At 42.9% G+C, this 25,638-nt stretch overlaps 1 protein-coding gene across 6 annotated transcripts in view; it reads left to right on the top strand.

Annotated features, from left to right (window-relative positions):
* Window positions 1-25,638, top strand: part of LOC146802083 (lysosomal proton-coupled steroid conjugate and bile acid symporter SLC46A3-like) — a 212,933-nt gene that overhangs the window by 51,721 nt on the left and 135,574 nt on the right. For all 6 annotated transcript variants that reach the window (XM_085621646.1, XM_085621645.1, XM_085621644.1 and 3 more), the window contains exon 2: window positions 8,394-8,653. In XM_085621646.1, coding sequence (XP_085477772.1) covers window positions 8,462-8,653 — 192 coding nt within the window. In that variant the 5' untranslated portion in view covers window positions 8,394-8,461. The remainder of the gene's footprint in view (window positions 1-8,393; window positions 8,654-25,638) is intronic.

The following is a 25,638-nucleotide window of genomic DNA, read 5'->3' as shown; positions in this document are numbered from 1 at the left end:
TCCATGTACCCTAAGATATATAGGGATGACATGCCGCAGAGTAAAACAAAGAATATGCGAACACAGGAGTAATGTTAAGTGCAAGAGGAGTTCAACAAAGATGAGTAACCACTTCATTGAAGCAAAACACTCCGTCAACGACCTGAAATGGATAGTTTTGGAAATCTTGGAAAAGAAAAATCACAATGCAGACAAGATACTCTTCGAAAAAGAACAGAGATGGGTCCATCCACTTAAAACAAACACACAAGGCCTTAATGATAATATCCCTTGGCTAAGTTTAGCGCATTGAAATCGACAAAACTATTGAGAAATGAACACAATGAACTGCGATATAATTACCATCACCTGGAAACTTCCACCTCAAAATGAGCATCATTCAAATCTACTTAATGATTCCATAATTAGAGAGCATTTATATTTGAGTTACACTACCCGTTTTGTATATTTAATATATATAAAACCTCTGCTCCAAAATATAACTTTATGTTAATAGAGCCTGTTTTCCACATAACACTAAGGGTAAAATAGTCTTTCCTCCAAATCGATGCGCCACCACATAACACTCTGGAACCCCTGAGACAACCATATCCAGGTTGCCACAGGAAGAGCCAGCACAAGTCCTGCTGCACCTCACAGAAGGTACTGGCGATGGAGACGAGGAGTGAAACTTCAAAAACGTATCGTATTAAACTTTTTCACTCAAATCTGAAATTGCCACCTTATGTTTAGCAGGTCAATGAGCTAAGCGGCTACCTGAAGAAGCCCGCCACTCGGGACTTAAAGGTATGCACAAAATTATCCCAGATTGAATATACGCGCCAGCTACTTTAGTAAAGTTTCAGACATGCGCTATTTTGAAAGATCCTCGCATTGAATAAACGCGCCCGACGCATTTTGGTAAACTGTGAAACTCATAATGCAGTCAGGCATTGCCAGCGCTATTCACACGCGCCTGTTAAAGACTATAAACACAAGGACTCTATTAGAGTGGGTTTTCCCTAGCAAGGTTATGCAAAAAACATGCCGTTTTCTCTTAAAACCACGATAGCGTCATGAATTACACCCGATATAATCCACCAAAATTATGGGTGTTCCTGTACCTTAGACATTCAAGCCCACAATATGCTTTTAGTAAAACATCAACTGCAGCACCTTTGTAAATTGTTATGAATGTCGAGTCACACTAAACTCATATGACAGTCAGGCTTTGCCAGCGCTGTTCACACTCACTTGTTAAAGATTATAAATGCACAGACTCCATTACAGGGAGTTACACTGCTACCACACATGCCTGTTAAATACTGCAAATGCACGGACTTCATTAAAGAGAGTTACAATTGGCAACGTTATGCACCTAGAGAGATACGAAAAACATGCAGTTTTTTCTTAAAACCACGATAGCGGCATGAACTACACCCGATCGAATCAACTGTCCAAGCGACAAACCAACCACAATGAAAGTAGTTGCTCATACTTCTCACTCAACCCACTAACACCGTGCGCTTGCAACCAACCAGTACTTCCCAGTATCTGGTGCCATTAATGGACAAAATAGGGAATCACCCCAGAGTCCCTATTTTGAATACAAATTTTGGGGATAAAGAATTAACATTTTTTAGTTACTTTTAGTTACTTTAATTCTAGGTTGAGCACAATTGAATTCCTTCAATTCCAATTCTTTTTTCAAAAACATGAAAAGAGATAAAGTAGAATATACTTGTGAGATTGCCAGCAGAGAATGCGAAGCATGACATTCCCATCTGGTTTCTTTCATTTGAACAGGTACAAATCGACTATTTCAGAATCGGGTGCAACACGTCTTGATTCACCAAGATTGTGACAAGACACATTCTTATCATTCTAGGTCCTGAGGAAAGCCCCCTTGAGCCATCTGGGCAAACCACAGGGCTGAAACATGTTGACATTTTTATGGACACTCAGTGCGGTAGACCAATAAGAAGTCTCCCTACGCACGACACTGTTTTTAAACAATCTCAAACCTAGACCGATTAAAAATACTATCTAGGTACACGTGTTTATAATATCACATTTAGAATTGACTTCACCAAAGCACGTTAATTCCCTTCTTCATTGATCACTACTGTAATAACCAGTGGTTCACCTCCGGATGGGGCTAGCATACGACAAAAAAGAAACCCAATGATGATGCTATCACGTTTCTAAACACACATGGTGGAGAATAAAGATATACCGCCTTACGACTTGAGCACGTGAATGAGGGTTTTTTATTGAAAATACATGAATGTTGCAAACACTGGTTACTCAGGTCAAGTGATCCATTCCCTTTTGATATTAATTTTTCGTAGATGGTTCATGCTTGAGAGGTAATGATGGCACACTCAGAGCAGCATTTGCTGTGTGAACTATAAATTATGTGGTTGAAGCTTCATGGCTTTAAACAGTGTTCTCTGCCCAAGTTGCTGAATTGATTGCTCTTACTAGAGATTGCAGTTTAACATCTCAGATGAGAGTCACTATATTTACAGCCACTTTGTGTTTTGTGTTGTCCAAGATTTTGGACAGTTTTGGTCACAGCGAGATTTTCTTACATCCTCAGGAACTCCCATCAAAAACGGGATGCAGGTCAAGAACCTACTGGATGTACTACAGCTGCCAGGAGAAATTGTTGTAGTAAAATGCTTAGCACATCAAGGAGGAAGCAAATATTTTGCCATGGGCAACTGATACACTGACTCAGTAGCCAGATTCTGTGCTCTGTTAGCCTGTTCATTCAATGGAGGTTTCGCATGTGAGTCTGAAGAGGAGAGTTCTTTTGCCATGTTGATGAAAGTCACTTATACTTGGAATGAGCTGAAGAGGGTGCAGAAAAATGTGTCAGAAGTAGAACAGAACAGTTTGGTAAAGGCAGGATGTGAAAAAATACAAATGATATCTGGATGTCAGCAGATGGGAGACCAGTACTACCAGACAACTTGCTGTTTCAAATGAAAACAATATTACCCTGGATACACACATTTTGGAAGAGATGCAATGGGGAGACTTTTCAGACAGAATTGGTGCAACCTCAGATTCAGGATGCTTGAAGAAGAGGTTTGCCATAGGTGCATAACTTGTCAACAGCTAAACGTAGGGAAACAGGCACATATCACACTGATACATAGAGGGAGATCAGATGGCCCCTTTAACAGGATGCAGAGGGATTTTATGGAGATGCCTGTTCCTAATGGGCTGAGATATAGCCCGATGATACTGTGTATCTTCTCAAGATGGGTGGAAGCCTACCCAACTAGAAGATGTGACAGCCTTACTGTAGCAAAACTGTTTTCATATGAATTGATCCCCAAGTTAGGCATGCTGATTTCTCTTGAGTCAGATAGGGGTACATACTCCAACAACGAATTCATGAAGATGATCTGCTCAGCCTTACATATTGAACAAAGATTACACTGCGGTTACAGACCAGAAGTCACTGGTATAGTTGAACACACAAATGGTACCATTAAGTCTAGATTGGCCAAAGTATGTGCATCCACCTCTCTGAAATGACCAGATGCTTTACCATTGGTGCTGATGAGTATTCAGAGTACACCTAACAGGAAGACAGGATTATTTCCTAACGAAATATTGATGGGCAAGGCAATGAGATTACCTGGTGTTCCCGCAAATGCTTTCTTCAACATTACTGACGATATTATCCTAGATTATTGTAAGGTTCTGGCTGATGTAGTCTATTCTGTCTCTCATCAAGTCTCAGCTGCCACAAAAGATCTGCATGAAGAACAGTGCCACAACCTCCATCCTAGTGATTGGGTCATGATCAAGAAGCACGGTCGGAAGACTTGCCTTGAACCCAGAGGAAAAGGCCCCTTTTAGGTGATCCTTACTACACACTGGCTCTGAAGTGTGCTGGAGTCTCGAACTGTATTCATGCTTTCGCACACCAAAAGAGTGAGCAATCCAGAAGAAGCTCCTTTGGTCACTGACACTGAGCGAAGATCACTGGTGGTTGCGCCACCAGCTGAGAGACCACCCATATCAGCAGCCCTATTGCCAGTTCAGCAAGATGGAGATGAAAGGGGTTAAGAACAGTGGACAGAAAATCACATGCAAGTACCAGAAATAACCCAGAGTGATGTGGAGATCTCTAACGAAAGAAAAGCAGACATCGAGTCACCAAGAGGAAGTGCTTTGAATGTGGCTTTGAGAAATTAAGATCCAGGTGAAGGATCTAGCATTGGAATAAGGAGAACCAATCTCCAAGCAGGATGGCCACAAGGCTCTAAAAAAGAAATCTGAGGAGAAGTGCTTCAATAGTTCAAATACCAGAAATGATACCTGAAGAGACTGAGTCTAGTGATGAGAGTAGCTTTGAGCCAAATCAGAAACACCTGAGAAGACCAAATAGAGAATGAGTGTCTTGTCATAGGTATTCAGCACCTCATTTGTCTTATTTTATGAACATTCCTTTGAATGTTAAATTGGAAGATTTGTGCAATATGAATCCTGAACTAGTTAAGCCTCCCTGAAAGGAAAATAAAATAAAATAAAGGGGAAAATAATTTAAAAATAATCTGAGACTGAACAGAAAAAGAAAGAGATTTGAACTATGTCTATTAGATATTTGTTATTCTATTTAAAGGTGGGCAGAGCTTGCGGAGTTATCAAACAAGAACCCTTATTTTTCGGAGCAAGCACAATCTACCACATTTGCTAGCATGGGACTTTATGGGATGTAAAACGAGATGGAGGTGTGGTTTTACCACGGGTTCTGCCTGCTGTCCTCTCTCCCTGAGCCATGGTGGTTGTGGCTGGGCTGAGCTGCCATCGGATTGTCCCAATGGTTGGAGTTCAGCGGAAGGGGGGAAGAAAAGAGAGCGGCTCACCAAGCAGTAACAGTAGTTTAGTTCCTTAGGTCACTCCGCCTTCCAGATAAATGAAGAAAAGTCTGCGCCCTATCCCAGCCCCGGATATTAGGAGCATCAGCGTCAGATACCGGGTGCGCATGCATACAGAGGCCAGACTGTCACTGACAGACTGCACATGATGCAGTGGAGAGATGGAACACAAGTTTAGGAGGGGAGGAGGTAGAGTGAGTTAGAGCAGCGCCGAGTGCCCAATGTTCGATGCAGCTCTGGGCTGCCATGGTTGGGGGTGGGAAATTTCCTTCTTAAGAGCAGGCAAGGAACAAGATAAAGTGCGAGTCTTGGTCTACACACAGAGATACAAGGGGCGAGCACCTGAGGTGCAAGGATGCCACCCAGCCCATTTCAGCTTTCAATGAAAAATGCATTCTTTTTTTCCTCGCACAATAGGACTTCACTGCATTTAGATTGTTTTCTTTGCCACATATACATAATAAACAAGTGAATTACTGAAAAGGAAATGCTTACTGCAGCTTACATTTTATGATCAAACCAGGACATTCCAGAATTTTAATGTTTCACTTCATAGAGTAGGTCCTTGCTATACGATGGGGCACCAGATAGCTAACAGAGTAAGCTTGCAAAAGGTTCTCATGAGAACCTTCTTGTAATACGTTGTAGCCATCTTTAACTGACTCCATGCTGACGGATGACGGATAAAGACGATGGACCATCAAAAGATCTCTCACCATTGGACACCAATGACACATTCATCTGTTTTTGCAACATGTTTAGCTGCTTTCTATATAGTACATGTTCCTAGCTAGAGCGGTTCATTTGTTTCATGCATTCCTACCCTACCATGCCCCTTGACACTTTGCAATACTAGCCTGGCTTGCTATAAGCTGGGTCTGGTGGCTTAGTGGACTAATGCAGCCACTACAGGGGCCTGCGTTTGACCTCATGCTCACAGGTTCAATTCCTGGTGGGTCATCATCCTTTCTGAGGTCGATAAAATGAGTACCATTGAGTTGGGCAACAATAAACATCTACTATTCAGTGCCAAGATGCCCCTTTGGGGGTGAATGTGGGCTGTACAAATACATGTTATGTTATAAGCTACTGCTTACAGTGATTTCTTTGTTTTCCTTACACTGTGAGGAGATTTTCTGTTTTATACTGATCATAAGTACAGCTGTGATTCTCTCCTTCTCACCAGAATAGATGGTTGCAACTGCAATTGTCCGGAGAACTCGGCTGCATCTCCAGAACTACCCTTTATGGGAAGTTCAATCTTCCCCTTTAATAATCTGGCTTTGCTCCGAAATCTACTTGCTATTTTCCAGAAGAAATTCTTTATGGGTTCTAGTTAGGATAGGATAGGTCCTTTAGTTTAGAAAAGGGACTATACTCTGAATGGAACACACTGTTTTTATGTCTCTATGCTTGTTCTAACCAATCTTATTTCTTATTATTTCTGTAATCGATTTGCCCCTATATTTGAATAAAGAGAACAAAGATACTGAATAATCTACTAAAATGAGACAATAAACCTTTAAAACTTCACCAACCCTCTCTTTATTGACTGAACGTCACAGGCAATTATTAATGTAAATGTTGTGTACAGCTGTATTTTAAAACCGGTGGCAAAGATTCATCAACTTAGAAAAGCATGGAACTTCCAGGGTCTCTAAGTAAGTTTAAAGTGACAATTTGTGGAAATTTTATAAGATTTCCACCCTCGCACTATTCACAAGAAAGCGGCACCGATACTTTACGCTGTGATTTCCTATCCTTACCTTGAACCTGAAAAACACAAATTCTGACGGCCTAACTTCCCGTTCATTTCTCTGGGACCTATGGCACTCATTGCTTCAATTGAGATATATATCTTGATACCATATGACCCACTGCTAGGTCTCTACCTCGTGGTCGAAGGCCCTGCCGTCGTAGTCCTCCTTCCCCCAACATCACCAAGCCATCACTGCTTTTCAACGTAATTCACTGCAGAAATGAAGGATGTGTCCCCTTTGTTCGACTGAATAAATATTTTCATTTGTTATTTCGTGCCCTTTTCGCACCACCAGCATAGCAGTTGATTTATGTTTTCAATGAATAATATATATATATATATGATAAGGACATTGGGAGGTTTAACTCCTTTTTCTTCAGGTTGTTGCCACCATGCTGTTATTGTGAGTCTCAGGTGAGTATCAGGTTGAGGTTTCAGTTGAGCTAGTGCCAAAACACCTCCAGGTATATGTGAGCTTTATAAATAAATTTAACATAATATAACTTAACTGTTACTTTGTGAGAACTGTTTGTTCCCAAATGAAAGAATACAGGTACTATATTATGTAAATGTATACTTGCCCTCCAAGGTAAATTCAGAGTTTTGCTGTAAATGTTTGTGTGCACTCTCGTCTTCGGCTCTCTGCCTATCATTATATTCTGATTTCTGGTAAACAAAACTGTGTAAAAAATGAAATGCATAAATATAACTTAGTTTCTGATGCTCATCTGTTCCATGACGCCTTCCATAAATATGACAGTCCTCTAAGGAGTTCAGAAAACTGCCTGTGTCTTTCAGGGCTCATGTGTGTCCCTCACAGGTATTGCATAAATATGGAGGTTCAGCTTGTTTACCAACTGTTTGATCATTTCACACATGTATCAAGTGTACATGTTTATATAGTGCCAACCAATGTAATTCTCAGCTCTCTTTTTGAATGGCATCTGTGTTCTTTTTTTGCTCACTTATCTCAATATAAGTGATTGATCACATATTTATTAATGTTGTGTTTTAGTTTAGAGCACCGTGTTGCAGTTTGGTTACTTCAGAGGGCTGATGAGTATGATGTGTTCTCTCTTCACAGTGTTCTCTGTGTTTCCCAATTCCATCAACATTAGTGGCATGTAGGGTGAAAAAAGTAAAAATTAAATGGTTGCTTTGAGATCAACCATACTTCAATTTTCTTTAAAGTCTTATTGGTGTAGGGTTCTTTGCTCGCTTTAAAGCTGTGTATGTCACTAAGCACTTTTCAATCAACTTGAGCACTGTTTGGATTGCTACTCTAGTTCCGGAATGACTGGATAGATCTCAGCAGGTCATCATGGCTTTTAAGGTGGATCTAGTTTTTTTTAAATCAGATTTTGGTTGACATCAACTTCCTTTTTTAGATTTTCCATGAGCTCATTCACTAATTTTCTCATGGTGGAGTATAGGTCTAGGGATGCCAGTCCATTCAAATGCCAGCTTAGTAATGAAAGAAATGTGGTGTGGTGCTTAATAGTGATCTCTCCTTTGGTTGCTAATTTCCAAATATGATTGGTGAAATAACTTGGTGTGGTAACACACTGAATATTTATCCCTTACAATCAAGGATTTGTTTCTGTAAAGTGGATTTCATATCCAGCCGAGGGCATCCCCTCATACTTTGCAAAAGTTCATCATTCTCAATGTACAAAAACAGGATTTTGGCCTACAACTTTGACATTGCATTATTATTACTAACCGTATCAACACATCTTCATCTTTTTTTGCAGATGGAGCTCCCTCAGACCAGCGCTTTGCTAATTCCATTGTAAAAGCTGATGTTGAATGAAGTACAGAAATGAAGACTTTTGTCCTCATAGAGCCTGCGGTGGCGCTCTACTGCTTTGCCTCTTTCCTAACCTTCCCACTTTTGCAGCAGTATGTCTATCAACGGCTATGGCAAGACACCACCAACCCCGAGTTTAGCGGGAATCTCACTTCCAATGAATGTGAGACAAACACATCCAGCCCTTTGTATATTGACCAAAAGGTAAGACATATATTGTCTGTCGTTGCAGGATCTATAGACATTGAATTTTCAGGTTTAGAAAAATCATAAAAATGTCACTAGACCTGCAGGTCTAGCGACTTAAATAATCTACTAAACCTAATTATAATGCTCTTGACCCAAAAACTGGTTTCAAATTTTTTGATCTTGGGCACATAATTTAATTCACTGAGCTGCCAATATTTTCGTTATCACATATGAGAGCACCTTCAAATATGTGATTTCAGCATGTCTGCAGGTAAAAAAACAGTTTTACTAGATTTAATAAATTTGTTTTTCCCCTTTTTAAATCTTTGTGTGCATCACACTTCTGAATTACAAAAAAAAGTTTCTTTCTTAAGTCCTGATATATTTAGAAATACTTGTACTATTCATTTAAAAGCTGTTTAAATGTTGTGTATTACAAAGAAATTACATCTTACAGCCTTTTGTTTCACAATGATTGTCAGACAGCTCACGTGACAAAAACTTCTAACTGTAATAAGAGAAAGAAATGTAAACAATATGTTACAGGATAATTCAAGCAGAAATTAGTAAAAAGACAAACTGGCATTTAACCTCTGTCCTTAAGCAGACAGAAAATGTCTCAAGATGAAAACAAGAGTTAAAGATGTCTTTATTGCTCATTGACTTTCTGAATGAATAAAACTCCTGAAAATAGCTCGACCTGATAAATTCTGACTCATCATAGCGAGTGGGCGAGCAGATTTTTCGAGACCTGAATTGGTAGCATAAATGCACCTTTATTCTCTCTTTCATCAGGTGTTACTGTAGAGGCCTTAATTTCCAGCTAGTTTTTAAAGTTCAGTACTGTGTTATGTTATGCCATAAGTAATTTTAAACAGCCACTTTTTAACTAAAGAATCCTGGGGCTATGAATGATTGTAGCCATAACACAGCCGGAAATCCAGGGCTGGACTGGCCGTAGCGGGCACCGTGCAATTCCCCAACTTTAAACGCGCCACAAGGCGTATTTGCACACATGTCACCTCAGACTCCGCCCCCTACCTTCACCACTGTGCAAACACGCCCCGTGGCGCGTTCTAAATTGGGAGATTAAGTCCCCTTGAATCCTGAGGGTCCCTGGGCTCCAACTATCCCACGAGGTACCTCCAGTAAGCGCGACAGAGCTGCGTTGCAGAGAGGTGTAAAAAGGAGCGTAGCCTCTGAACACCTCTCTGCAACGCAGCTCCCTGGCGCATACTGGAGGTACCTGGTGGGCTAGTTGGCCCCCAGGGACCCTCAGTATTCAAGGGGAATTAATTCCCCAACTTACAGCGCGCCAGGAGGCGCATTTGCACAGTGGTGAACGGAGGGGGCGGGCCTGAGGTGACGTGTGCAAACATGCCCCGTGGCACGTTTTAAGTTGGGGGATAAAGTCCCCTTCAATCCTGAGGGTCCCTGGGATCCAACCAGCCCACCAGGTACCTCCAGTAATCGCCACAGAGCTGCATTGCAGAGAGGTGTAAAAAAGAACATGACCTGGACCACCTCTCTGCAACGCAGCGCAGTGGCACTTACTGGAAACACATGGTGAGCTAGTTGGCCCCCAGGGTCCCTCAGGATTGAAACAGAATTCATTCTCCAACTTTAAACGTGCCACAGGGCGTGTTTGCACACATGGGACCTCAATCCCTGCCACCTCCCTTCACCACTGTGCAAACGTGCCCTGTGGCATGTTTTAAGTTGAGGGATAAAGTCCCCTTCAATCCTGAGGGCCCCTGGGGGCCAACTAACCTACCAGGTACCTCCAGTAAGCGCCACAGAGCTACGTTGCAGAGAGGTGTAAAAAGGGGCGTGGCCTGGACCACCTCTCTGCAACGCAGCGCAGTGGCACTTACTGGATGCATCTGGTGGGATAGTTGGCCCTCAGGGGCCCCCAGGATTGAAAGGGAATTAATTCCCCAACTTTAAACGCGCCACAAGGCGTATTTGCACACGTCACCTCAGGCCCCGCCCCCTCCCTTCACCACTGTGCAAACACGCCCCGCGGCACGTTTTAAGTTGGGAGATTAAGTCCCCTTGAATTCTGAGGGTCCCTGGGCTCCAACTATCCCACAAGGTACCTCCAGTAAGTGCCACAGAGCTGCGTTGCAGAGAGGTGTAAAAAGGGGCGTGGCCTCTGAACACCTCTCTGCAACACAGCTCTCTGTGTAGCATGTGTCGGGAGGGCGGAAACTATCGTTAATGAGATGGCATGTGATCTAGGATATGCAGTCTGCCCGTGGCTGATGATGCTCCTTAGGGCCAGCAATACCCAGGCCGAAAGGCAGCACAATAATGTGCAGACACACACACCAGGGGCATCGTGTAACACATATTTGTTTTTTGATGGAACATTTGAGATGCATGGTAATCACACGTGGAAAGCTAATGTACAGAGCATGAATATTGATAAAGATGATCGTTGCATGTTGTGTCTAGTATAAGATATGTGTATTCAGGAAAACACTTTTCAAAAAAGCTTTCTAAGCAGAAGAGGTGTCTCTCATCAAACGCTGTAGAGAGAATGAGTAAAATGGGTGAGGTCGTACAACTGTTACAATGGGAAATGTTATGAACCAATCAAATGCTTTTTTTAAGGTCACATGGCAATCGCGCACCGAGCGCAAAGTTTATTACAGTTCGAAATATATAAATGTTTAAAATAATTTAGATTTTCGCGTGCTCTCATATACTGTTTAAAGTTATTTAGATATACTTTTGAGACAAAAAAAAAAGGCGCGACCCCATACGGTACATGACGTAATGCGTAGCTTGGTACTGCGTACCCGTCAGATACCAAAGTAGTACCTGGGGTGACTTCATGCGTATATGATGTTACACGGGACGCGGTGCCACAAACTCGTCGGATACGAAATGCGCATCATTTACGAGTTTATCAATATGGCGGATAGGATTCGTGTGGTGATGGAGGATGGTACGCTACCAGTATGGGAGTGCAGTTTTCTTTCCAAAAAAAAAATATACATATTTTTTGGGGAAGATATAAAACATTACATGATTTTTAAAGTTAAAAACAAGAAGTATAATAGAGTTCCAAAATATTTAAAAATATAATAGAAATAATATAGGTTTTATAAACATTAAAATATGAAATTAACATTTAAAAAACCCTGGGTTTTACAGACGTTATAGTTAGGAATTAGCATTTAAAAAACCCTAGAAATTCACACAAAAAAACATAGGTTTCAGGGACATTATAGTTAGTTGAACATTTGACTCATAAAACCAGAGAAATTCGCCTGTTATAGTTAGTTGAGCTAACTATAACTCACGGGCCCGCAATGCACTGCTGATGATGTCACATATTACATCACTCATGACATGGTCAGTGACATCACTGATGACATCTCAAATGACATCACTGATGACATCACTCAGGACATCCTCCACGTGACAATCTGATGCACATACTGATGCTCAAATATAAACTTTGATACACCCATTCTAAAATACTGACTACTATTTTTTGAAACCATACACAGAAGAATGCCATATATACATAGCACTCACTATTTCCTAGGTCTACACACACATCCAGTCACTTATACATGTAGTTACTCATCAATAGAGGACTATAATATGTACTCATACATCTATACATACAGTCACACGATGCCACTCATCCATAGAGTTACTCACACGCCTAGTCTGTAATGCAAAGAATGAATCACATACCCATTTACTCATGTATGATAACGCTCTGTTGGCGGGGAAGTAGGAGCACTTGATTAGGTAGAATTACCAATTATACGAAAGTATACTTCTAAATGCGCAGCTATTCGGTTGTACGCTGAAAGAAAATGTGGCCAACCATTACTATACGGTATTAAACCTCTAAGGAGTAGTGTGTGGGTAGAAAATAAGGTCAGTACCTGTCATACGGTGATACCGTAGACTGGAGTGCCCGCCGGTAAGTGAAGCAAGAAAGCGTCCGTCTCTCTGCGTGGTGCGATAACAATGAGCAATAGCAGAGACGCGATATTTCAAAGGTGAGTACAACCGAATAGCTGCGCATTTAGAAGTATACTTTCGTATAATTGGTAATTCTACCTAATCAAGTGCTCCTACTTCCCCGCCAACAGAGCGTTATCATACGGTCCCTGTTTTACCACAGCTGATTATCTACATCTCTGAATGCTATGGAGACTCTACAGTAGCTCCTCGATCTCACTGCCTGACATCACCCTCATATGGGGTAAGTTATTCCTGGTTGTGCAATCAGCGTCTCAGCATTTAAACATGTCCTCTCTCCCCGTTTTCTTTCCAATATTGACACCTGTATATGTAATCTTTTTACAGCGCCCGGACGGGTACCCTGTGAGTTTCCCTTCTTTCACTATACTCACGGTGTCACTATATACTCTTTTACATCAGGTGGTGCATCCGACCATTCAGGTACACCCCCATCAGTAGTTTTGGTTCATACCATCTCTTGAGTAAGCACTTGGTTTTGATGGCATTATTCCTTTTCCCCCTTTTTTAGGTGTCCCCACATCTTAAGGTCCTGAAGAGACCCTACATTCAATATAGGGTTGAAACGCCGTCGACAATAGACAAGGGCGAATCACTATGCAACACCTATGACTAAGGAGTGTTGCGAAATATTTTCTTTTATCCTAGATGGTCGCTCTCATGTGTAATAATTGAAACCTTGTATATATGTCACAGTAAATGTCACTTCTAGTTTAGGTTCAATCACTTTTTCACTGGGACACCTTTTTATGATCTTTTGTACATGATAAATTGTTAAATTTGTTATTGTGTAATTATACACTGTTTATCTTTTGCTCATTTAAAAATATAAAAGAAGAGTATCATATATTGGGTTGTCTGTTATGTATAGCACACTTTCTTTCTGACATCAAGCAAAACCTTATATATTGCCATTGTGCTTTTGTGTATCAAATAAGTTGTTACAAAAATAGTTTTTCCATAGGAGCCATTGTTTTCTTTCTAGAAATACTGCCCAGGCTCCTAGTGAGTAGGGTTCCCTTGTTTCCTTTTCTCAGTACTTAGAGCGGTGGCTGCACCGCAAGGGATATATCCTTTTTAGGATTTCCCATACACCCTATGAATCATAGGGTTTATTCCGGTTCTTAAGGTTATGATGTCAGATAGAGAGGCCCCCCAATACACAGAAGAATATATTGCTAAGATAACCAGTGGTCCATCCTTATTTTTAAATCAACCAATCAGTAGCTTAAGTCCACGCCAACAACTACTAGATAAGATAGAAAAGGCAAAGAAAAAGCATGTGAGGACTGAGTTGCATGCTCGTATGCTAACAGAATATTTGAAGGCAGGAATCATTCCACAAGGGCTACAAGTAAGAAACGTTCCAGGAATTTTCCGTGACGATCCCAAATTTAAAGGAGGTTTTAGCAGTATCTCTACAACCTGTTCACGCCATTGGATGGTGCTTGGTGTAGAAACAGCACTAAACCATGCTAACACAGAATTAAAGAAAATTGAAGCATTAGAAAAAGAACTTCTCAGTGGTGACGGAATAGCGGAATCCAAAATACTTTTGGATAAACTTAACAAAACCTTAGAGGATTTCAACTCCTTTGAACTTAAGAAAAAAGCAGATAAAGTGACCAAAGATATCAAAGGCTTCTCTAAAGAAAAGGCATATCCCCACCTGAGAGAAGAATATTATAATACAATTGGGACTCAGAACAGACAATATACTTGGGGTAGATTCAGGAGGAACCAGCCGGTCACGTTTTCGGAGTCATCTGGAGGGTCGAGCGACTCTGATGCACAGCCTGGACCGAGTCGGACAGACACCCACCCAGGTCAGTCTTTTTTAGAGAGAGGAGGCAAGAGGAGGGGCAGAGTATGGCATCAATACTCAGGAGAACGGCAGACACGGAACAAACATTACCAATGGGGCCCCCAGCCATATTAGACCAAGTCAGCAGAGAGACGGAAACTATCCCCATTTTTAATCTTTCACAACATATTCTATCTTCTTCTGAAATATCCTTATTAAACAAAGGACTTTCATTTGTCATAACTGAACGCACTAATTTTTTCAACCTAAAAACAGAGATATACCAGTTTTTAAAAAAAATACGCCTTAAACTCTTCTTTTTGGGCAAAGACAACCCCACACAAGACTCTGTAACAGGACTTAGACCACCATCTACTTTTTATCCCACCAATGGGATGATGCCGCCTGAAATACTGACATTTGAAAGAATAGTGTTAACAGGACTAGACAATCTGAAAAACAACAAAAAATTTGTACCATACAATATCAGTTTGGATGAACGCAAAGCTCTAGAGAGTCTTACAAGTGACAGTTCTATTATATTGAAACCTGCAGATAAAGGAGGTGGCATTGTTGTACAAAACAGAAATGACTATGATAAAGAGATTAGGAAGCAAGTAGGAGAAGAAAGACACTACAAAAAACTAGACAATAATCCGTTGGTGGGAATAAAGGAGGAGATTCTTAAACTAACCACGGAAGGTCTAGATCAAGGATTTGTCAATAAAAAAGAATTTGAATATCTCAATGCAGATCACCCAAGAACCCCTGTTCTGTATACCCTGCCAAAAATACATAAAAACATTACCAACCCTCCTGGCCGCCCTATACTTTCCGGATGTGGCTCAATTCTTGAGCCCATCGGAAGGTATATTGATTTTTTTATTAAAGATTATGTCCCGCTACAAGAAACCTATGTCAGAGATTCTATGCATATGATAAACTTGCTAGAAGACAGGCCATATGACATTGAAAAAGACTGGTTGGCCACTCTTGACATTACCTCACTCTACACAAACATACTGCAAAATGACTGCATACAGGTGATTCAAGATCTATTAGATACAAGACCAAGACCCATCCAGGTCCCTACCCCTTTTATTGTAGCACTTCTGCGGATTGCATTGACACATAACTATTTTATGTCTGAAGGAAAGTATTACCAACAATGCTCCGGGACTAGTATGGGTGCAATTTTTGCCCCAAATCTAGCGAATATTTATATGGACCATCTAGAACACAAGTATGTCCTGAATAACATGAACATGTACAGCTCCAAAATCACCTGTTGGAAGCGATACATAGATGACATTTTTTTAATTTGGTCAGACACCATCTCTGAGTTCAATGATTTTGTTCTGTATCTAAACACAGTACAACAACACCTGACATTTACTTCTACAATACACAAATCTAGCATTGCCTTCCTGGACTTGAATATTCTGTATGAAGAAGGGGAACTATACACCTCTTTGCACAGAAAACCAACGGAACGAAACACTCTACTGTCCTACGACAGTCATCACTCACGTGCGCTAAGAGACGGTTTACCATATGGGCAGTTTTTACGACTACGTCGTAATTGTACGAAAAAAGAGGACTACATGAGAGAAGCTAATATATTGCGAGAAAAACTGTTAGCCAGAGGGTACCCGAGGAAACTAGTAAAAAATTCTCTAAAAAGGGCTTGGTTCTGCCCCAGAGAAACATTACTTACTCCAAAAGAAAAATCTAAAATAAATAGTCTGATTTGCGTTACCACTTTTGGGATACATACCAACCAAATTCGCAAATTAATTACAAAGAATTGGCACATCATAAAAAGTGTAGATCCCAATATTGATGTTCCCATGTTTGCCTTTAAAAGAGGCAAAAATATGAAAGTCCACCTCATTAGATCATCATTGGAAACCCCCTTACAAACTACCAAATCGTTGCGGTCAAATTGGGGCTTACCGGAGCTAAAAGGAAATTACAAATGTGGGAATTGTGTTGCATGTGCATTCACAGTAAATACCAAAAAGTTTGAGCATGGAAATGTGAACCAGAATCTTGAATTCTATGCAAATTGTAATACCAGAAATGTTGTGTACTGTATAAAATGTCCATGTGAATTGCTATATAATGGACAAACACAGCAACCAGTTAAAGCAAGAATAGGACAACACCGCAGTAGAATTAGGAAATTGGTCCCTAATGCCCCCTTAGTCAACCATTTCCTGGAAAAAGGTCATACAGCAGACGACATCCACTGGCAAGTGATAGACAAAGTGTCAGCCCCTATCAGAGGCGGAGATCTCTCACAGATCTTACAACGACTGGAATGTCGCTGGATTGAACGCACTTACTCTATCGGCCAAGGATTGAATTCGGCTGAAGAGTGGCGAGGTTTTGTGACCACCCTCAGCACTTAACTATGTGGTACTTCGAAGGCCCCTCAGTACCAATTTAGTGAACCACATATATGTTGTTATAACATGTCACAGACAGTCTAACTCAAATGCTAACATGAATCTGGTTTGTGTACATATACAGTTCTCAATGAAGCAGTTGTTCTCCAGTTTCTATATATAATGCAATGAAATGTTTTTTTAAAAAATTATACTCTGCCCTCTATCACGCAATTATGTTAATTTTGAGGTTTACTATATATCCCATAGATTTGTGATTTGGTTGTCTGGTCCCAGCCCACAAATGCTGCTTGACTTTAGAGTCGTCTGTGGGAGACTGCCCCCTCTCTCCCCACTCTCCCTCTACCACCCTTATTTCGTGCAGTGGTGATAACAAGTTGTGCACCACACACTGAGGCTGTTGGGTGAGGCTTGCCTTGACGGGATATATACTTCACAGCGGTATTCTCATACTCAATGTAGAGTACACCAATATTTTATCCGTTCTTGAAGCTGACATACAGTTTTACTGCAGCGTGGCCTGTTGCCCGGTTACGGCATATAGACATGTACATTGCTTCCGTTTTCTATGCCTCTGAATTTAATGTGACGCGTAGCAACCTGGTTTTGGTGCTTGCAGCATCATGCTCCCACCATTGTCCATGGACATGTCTAGTGATGCTATCACATTGGCACCACACACATTAATCAATTCACATCCCTACTTCCGGGTGACACGCAGCCCTTCTACACCGTCACCGGTTGCTTAGTTACAGCACGCGGATACGTCGATTTGATCTTCAGTTCGCGCTCCGTAGTTTGGTCTGACCCATTGCATTCTGGCGGCAACTCACCTTTGAAATATCGCGTCTCTGCTATTGCTCATTGTTATTGCACCACGCAGAGAGACGGACGCTTTCTTGCTTCACTTACCGGCGGGCACTCCAGTCTACGGTATCACCGTATGACAGGTACTGACCTTATTTTCTACCCACACACTACTCCTTAGAGGTTTAATACCGTATAGTAATGGTTGGCCACATTTTCTTTCAGCGTACAACCGAATAGCTGCGCATTTAGAAGTATACTTTCGTATAATTGGTAATTCTACCTAATCAAGTGCTCCTACTTCCCCGCCAACAGAGCGTTATCATACGGTCCCTGTTTTACCACAGCTGATTATCTACATCTCTGAATGCTATGGCGACTCTACAGTAGCTCCTCGATCTCACTGCCTGACATCACCCTCATATGGGGTAAGTTATTCCTGGTTGTGCAATCAGCGTCTCAGCATTTAAACATGTCCTCTCTCCCCGTTTTCTTTCCAATATTGACACCTGTATATGTAATCTTTTTACAGCGCCTGGACGGGTACCCTGTGAGTTTCCCTTCTTTCACTATACTCACGGTGTCACTATATACTCTTTTACATCAGGTGGTGCATCCGACCATTCAGGTACACCCCCATCAGTAGTTTTGGTTCATACCATCTCTTGAGTAAGCACTTGGTTTTGATGGCATTATTCCTTTTCCCCCTTTTTTAGGTGTCCCCACATCTTAAGGTCCTGAAGAGACCCTACATTCAATATAGGGTTGAAACGCCGTCGACAATAGACAAGGGCGAATCACTATGCAACACCTATGACTAAGGAGTGTTGCGAAATATTTTCTTTTATCCTAGATGGTCGCTCTTATGTGTAATAATTGAAACCTTGTATATATGTCACAGTAAATGTCACTTCTAGTTTAGGTTCAATCACTTTTTCACTGGGACACCTTTTTATGATCTTTTGTACATGATAAATTGTTAAATTTGTTATTGTGTAATTATACACTGTTTATCTTATGCTCATTTAACCCCTTCAGTGCCCATGACGAGCTGGACTCGTCATGGGTTGGGGTGGAGCTGTGCCCATGACGAGTCCAGCTCGTCATGAACTCCGCCCGCTACTGGAAGGCGCGGCACTGGGCGGGGAAAGGGGCGGGCATGCAAGGGGTTAAAAATATAAAAGAAGAGTATCATACATTGGGTTGTCTGTTATGTATAGCACACTTTCTTTCTGACATCAAGCAAAACCTTATATATTGCCATTGTGCTTTTGTGTATCAAATAAGTTGTTACAAAAATAGTTTTTCCATAGGAGCCATTGTTTTCTTTCTAGAAATACTGCCCAGGCTCCTAGTGAGTAGGGTTCCCTTGTTTCCTTTTCTCAGCTCTAATCATTGAGCCACACTTCTCCACTCAGACAACAAATCAATAACCTATATAGACACTCATGTAGGTATTCAGCAACCCATGTAGTTGCTTATACACCAATGGAGATACTAATACAGACTTTTACACAGTTTAGTCACTAACCCATGCATTCAGTAAGACACGTTCAATCACTCACTGATACAGTCAGTCACACACATACGAAATAATTTCTTTAGGCACTTGTAAATGCATTCATTCTTCAATACACCTTGCTATATATATACATAAAACATATTTACATTTTATAGAAGCACACATTCACTGGATGATGTCATGAGTGATGTCATTTGAGATGTCATCAGTGATGTCATCAGTGATGTCACTGACCATGTCATGAGTGATGTAATATGTGACATCATCAGCAGTGCATTGCGGGCGCACAAGTTATAGTTAGCTCAACTAACTATAACAGGCACATTTCTCTGGTTTTATATGAGTCAAATGTTCAACTAACTATTATGTCCCTGAAACCTATGTTTTTTTAAGTGAATTTCGAAGGTTTTTTAAATGCTAATTCCTAACTCTAAGGTCTGTAAAACCTATGTTTTTTTCAGTGAAAATATATATATATCCAAACGAAAACGCATCCATCACCTTCTGTGACACGAAACAGGCCCACCAGTCAGTGCTCAATTTTAAAGTTCTTTTTGTTTAGCACCGCAACAGCAGAACGCGTTTCAACTCTAAGCAAGTCTTAATCATCTGCTCATGAGGAGGTGGTTACTCATTCAGTATTTAAATGTTCTTACAACAACAGTGTAGAAGGACAAGAGGTAAGGTCAAGTACCTAAGATATTGCAAGGAAGAGCCCTGTTTAACAATGTATTTACACACACTTAAAATGAAAACAGTGCTGATTTCAAATGATTTGATGCTCTGTTTAGTAAGTTCATATTTGTTTGTACTTGCATCCTCGCTCATAAGTCACTGTTTTTAATTCATCAAGTTCACAGGACCACAGGATCACATTTCCCATAATGCCTTGTGATGCAAAATGTAAACCACGTCCTTTCAAAGTCACGGATTGCTCTTTTATGTGACCTTTGGTGCACTTAATAATTCAATGTTTTTTTCATGCCTTTACAGGATTAAATTCCATTTGAGGCAAAAAGTAAAAAATCACGTCATTTCCCAAGGTCACACCACTCCTCTCAAACAGCTGCAATTACTCACAGTTCCTTCGTGCTGGTGCCATCTGCAATTGTTAAACACTGCGTGCAAGGCACAGTTGCCTTAGCAAACCCTGGCTGTCTTCAAAAGCTTTCCATCAAGCCAGGCGGACTGCGCAGCCCTTCCTTGAAACACTCCGTCCATCAATAGAATTTAGCCGGAGGGCATCTCACGTTATAAATTCCAAATGTTCTGTGATGAAATGAAATGCCCATTCTATCGGGTCGGGCCTGTAGGGAACGTCACTCCCTTAAAAAGGAAGGTCAAGCACTCCACCCTGCACAGCGGTACGCAGGGGAAAGGGGACAAAACAACAAGGAGTAATGGACTAGAATGATCCGTTGCCTTCTTCCTATTGAATCTCTGGTTTCGGAGCTGCTAGGCAGAGGCGTACACTAGGAAGGTCCCGTCTGTTCCTCACCATAGGCTGCAGGTGAAACAACAACAAACAAGCATGAGTACATTAGGCCCTTCCCCACCGTCTCCTGTCCCTACAGTGTTAGCCAACCTCCCTCTCCTTCCCTATGTCTGTGAACTTACATGTACCCCTGTGGCAATATCCTTACAGAAGCAGGGAACCTAGAACAGCAGGTAATCCGAATGGAAAGGAAAAGAAAACAAACAGAAAGTCAGCGCGGAAAAACTCTCTCTCTCAGAGCTTGCGCTATGACCAGAGCAAGCAAAAGGTTGGCGCGGAAAGACTCTCTCCCTGAGAGCTTGCGCGATGTTCAGAGCAAAGCTGCGGAACGACTCTCTCCATGAGAGCTTGCGCAATGTCAGTAAATAAAGCCCAAATCAGCGTGGTTGGTGTGACGTCTCACACGTGCAGGCACTACGACACGGGGCTGAGCAGCATCGGTATCCAGGGCAGTGCGGAAAATGCACAAGGCGGGGGTAAGGAACTGCTCCACTTCCCAAGGTGATCCGGGTACCCTAAATGTTGCTGGCGAGCATGCTGCGCGAGGAAGCACTCCTCGAAGCACTCGCTCGTAATCCTTGTTGATCAGCAAAATACAAAATAAAGAATATCCAACGCTAAACAAACACGGGTCCTCCCAAATCCTAGGTGGGACCACGGGTGTCTCAGGGAGAGCAGGAGCACCCGGTTCTGACCGCACAGGTGAAGGACTACAAGACGGTCTTCCAAGTAGGAGCGCGGGCAGACCACCAGACAGCTGGCAGCAAACCAGCACAAGCGGGCGGAAGGCGGCCAGTAGCGAGCCCGGGCAGCTCTCCACGCTTCTTCTGGCGCGTGTTGACAAGCGCCGGCTCCAGAAACAACTCTCCTATGATCCAAGGAGAAACGGATTGGACACAGGTAACAAACACCGTATCCCCCTGGAGGCAGGCTATATATATCAGCCCAGCCTCCTGGGAAGACCCTGTTGTCTGCCAAATTGCATGCTGAGAGGTGTAGTCCCCCCCCTACCTCCCCACAGGCAGACTGCATCGGGTAGGAGTGTGATATATTGCCTTTTTCTGCAGTTCCCTTGCCTCTTTCTGCACCTCTTTTGCTTCTTTCTGCACTTCTCCTGCCTCGTTCTGTACCCCTCTTGTGTTTTTCTGCACCTCTGTTGGTTCTTTCTGCACTGCTCTTGCTTCTTTCTGCACCTCTTTTGCTACTTTCTGTGGCCCTCTTGCTGCACCCCTGTTCCTTCTTTCTGCACCTGCCTCTTTCTGTACCTCTGTTGCTTATTTCTGCACTTCTCTTGCCTCTTTCTGTATCCTTCTTGCATCTTTCAGCACCTCTGCTGCTTCTCTCTGCACGTCTCTTGCTTCCTTCTACTCCCCTCTTGCCTCTTTCTGTGCCCCTCTTACCTCTGTATGCACTTCTCCTTCCCCTTTCTGCACCTCTCTTGCCTTTTCCTGCACTTCTCTTGCCCCTTTCTGCACCTCTTTTGCTTCTTTCTGCACTTCTCTTGCCTCTTTCTGTATCCCTCTTGCCTCTTTCTACACCCCTGTTCCATCTTTCTGCACCCTTCCTGCCTGTTTCAGCACCTCTGTTGCCTCTTTCTGTACCTCTGTTGCTTCTTTCTGTACTTCTCTTGCCTCTTTATGCACCCTCTTGCCTCTTTCAGCACACCTATTGCTTCATTCTGCACTTTTCTTCCTTCTTTCTGCACCCCTCCTGCCTCTTTCCTTACCCCTCTTGCCTCTGTGTGCACCTCTCCCACCACATTTCTTTACCCCTCTTGCCTCGTTCTGCACCTCTGCTGGTTCTTTCTGCACTGCTCTTGCTTCTTTCTGCACCTCTTTTGCAAATTTCTGTATCCCTCTTGCCTCTTTCTGCACCCTTGTTCCCTCTTTCTGTACCTTTCCTGCCTGTTTCTGCACCTCTCTTGCCTCTTTCTGCACCTCTCTTGCTTCTTTCTGTAGTTCTCTTGCCTATTTCTGCACCCCTCTTGCCTCTTTTAGCATCTCTGTTGCTTCTTTCTGCACTTTTCTGGCTTTCTTCTGCCCCTCTCTTGCCTCTTTGTGCTCCTCTCCTTCCTCTTTCTCCACCTGTCTTGACTTTTTCTGCAGTTCTCTTGCCTCTTTTTGCATCTCTTTTGCTTCTCTCTGCACCTCTTTTGCAAATTTCTGTATCCCTCTTGCCTCTTTCTGCACCCCTGTTCCCTTTCTGCACCTTTCCTGCCTGTTTCTGCACCTCTCTTGCCTCTTTCTGCACCTCTTTTGCTTCTTTCTCTACTTCTCTTGCCTATTTCTGCACTCCTCCTGCCTCTTTCAGCAACTCTGTTGCTTCTTTCTGCACTTTTATGGCTTCCTTCTGCACCTCTCTTGCCTCTTTCTGTACCCCTCTTACCTCGTTGTGTACCTCTCGTTCCTCTTTCTCCATTCTATTGCCCTTTTCTGCAGTCCCTGTAGGAGAGTAGGATCAGCTTCACATGGTTACCCCCACTTTTTGCTGCTGTAACACTGTTTTTCGACTTTAGTCTGGCTGGGGCCCTGCTATTAAGGACCCCAGTCTAGCTGCTTCCTCTCTAAATTGATTCCATGTACTTTAGGTACACTCCAGATTGGATCCTGAGGTACCCTTGTGAGTCCCTAGTATATGGATTACTATGTACCCAGGGCATAGGTACCCCAGAGGCCTACCAGGGGCTGAAACATGTATTATGCCACCCTTGGGAAGCCCTCCAAAATGAAACCACAGGTCTGCTACTGCAGCCTGGGTAAGGTGGTGCATGCACCCCTTACTGAGGTATAGGTTCACTGTACCGCACCTATCACTGCACATAGTAACCTATCAGTAACCCCTATGGCAGGCCTTATCAATCCTGAAGGCAGGGTGCTTGGTTATATGTGAGAGGGTGCCCAGGCATGAACTGAGCCCCTCTGCAGCCTTCAAAATCTCTTCTCCGGGGTTGTCAGTGGTGCAGCCTGACCATATACTCTTAAGTCCATTATAACCCAACGGTAAATGCTAACTTTTGACTGGCTGCACGGAAACATGTGGTGTTTGGTGTCCAACACCTTGGAATCATACCCCCACACCAATAACTGGTGTGGGAGTATGATCCCACCCTTCTAGAGAGAGAGACATGACAACACCGGTATACCCAGTATCAACTTAATAGAGGCCTGGTGTTGGAAAACGAGGCAGTATCTCTGAGGCCTGCACAAATAACATGACTACATTTGTCCTTCACTGGGAACCAAACACCCAATTGTAGCGCCTGACTCTCAGAGGGTAGCGTTGCAGAGAAGTCTGAGGCTTACTCAAGGGAGGTGGTGTGGGCTAGTAATCGTCATTTGCAGGTGCACAAAAATAACACTCAATAATTGATTGTCCAGTCTGTACTTTGCTTTATAAAAGTAAGAGTACATTTATTAAACACACACACTACTCAATACTATGCACCAATCTACAAATATACATAAGCTGTTGGAATTACTTTCTGACATTGCATAACATCTCCATCCCTCCCGCAAAGGGGCGGTGGGGTCTAGTACCACCACTCCCATGTATGCACATCAACTTGCCCCCAATGCAGATAGTTGAGCATAACCTGGAGCGAGGGCCCTGCACACTGGCACCATCCCAGTGGCGACCCACCCCATTACCTCAACAAGCATTAAAAAGGGGTAAACCTGCCTTGGTGACACATGACCCTGACTGAGCATCTCGTACTGACAATAAAGTATGCACCTCTATATCTTAAGGGCTAGCTGTCTGGGATCTTCACCTAAGCGCAGCAGCAAGAATCCATGTTTACGCACACTTTAGAATGACAGTTCTCATCACTTTGGTTGATCATTTGAATGCATTGCAATTACAGCCCCTAAAGGCATCACAGATGAAATCACAGGATTGCGCATATACAGCCAGACACCCTAGCAGGACTGTCTGGCAAGATAGCCCCACTTGGCTTATGACATCTCCTTACACATGTGACTTACAGTCCCTTCAAAAGAAGTACTCCTGGCAACTACACTTCTCCTGCAGTGCGCCTCTTCACTTTAAAAGGAATCACAGGTAAAAGCATGGGATTACGTAAATACAGCCAGACCCCCTAGCAGGAAGGTCCAGCAACATAACTCCATTTAGCTTAACATCACTTTACACAGGCACTTCACTTTACACATGTGACTTTCAGTCCACCTAAAAAGAAATAACCAATAGTAAATGCATTTCGGTACAATTAGACCACTTCACCTCCAGGGGATGCCTTTCTCCAGACATCCCCAACTCAGACCTTCACTCCATGATGCACTTCATAGTACACCCTCAGCTGTAGAACATAAGTTCCAGCCTAGAAGGTGTTAAAGGCTGGCTGAGCCCTTGAGGGGTTATTCTTTCAGATGCCCCGTGAAACTTATGGGTGGACTGTTCTTCTTTATGCTGGGGGAGGCTGCGGTGCTCCTGCAGCCCCCCTGCACCCCTTTTCACACGTGAGGGTGACCCCCTCCTCTGGGGGCCACCAGGCACCAAAATGGTAGATTTCTTCGTGCTGGGGGGGGAAAGACTGCGCTTCTCCAGCAGTTCCCCAGCACCTTTTCACAAGTGAGGGTAACCCCCCCCCCCTCCTCTGGGGGCCACAAAGCACCAAAACGGCAGATTTCCAAATGCCTGGCGAGGCATTATGGGGCGCTTCATGCTCCTCTTTACCAGCCCCAGCCCCTGGGAACACTCTCCTCCGCCCTCGGGGTCTCTGATTCAGCAGGGTGCTGTCTTCACTGGCTCCCTGCGCCAGCCTTTCGCCTGGCTCTCCTCCGTGGCCTCTCTTCTTCTCCCTGCGCAGAGGCCACTGCTCCTGTGCACCGGTCCTGGGCTTTTCTTTGGTGCTGTTAGGGTCCTGGGGGCAGTCAGGGGGTCTCTCCTTCCAAATGCCCATTGCGCCAGGCTCCAGCACCTTCAGCCTCAGCA

Source organism: Triturus cristatus, chromosome 8 (genome assembly GCF_964204655.1).
Source record: "Triturus cristatus chromosome 8, aTriCri1.1, whole genome shotgun sequence".
Classification (NCBI taxonomy): domain Eukaryota; kingdom Metazoa; phylum Chordata; class Amphibia; order Caudata; family Salamandridae; genus Triturus; species Triturus cristatus.
This window is presented reverse-complemented; position numbering and strand designations above follow the sequence as displayed.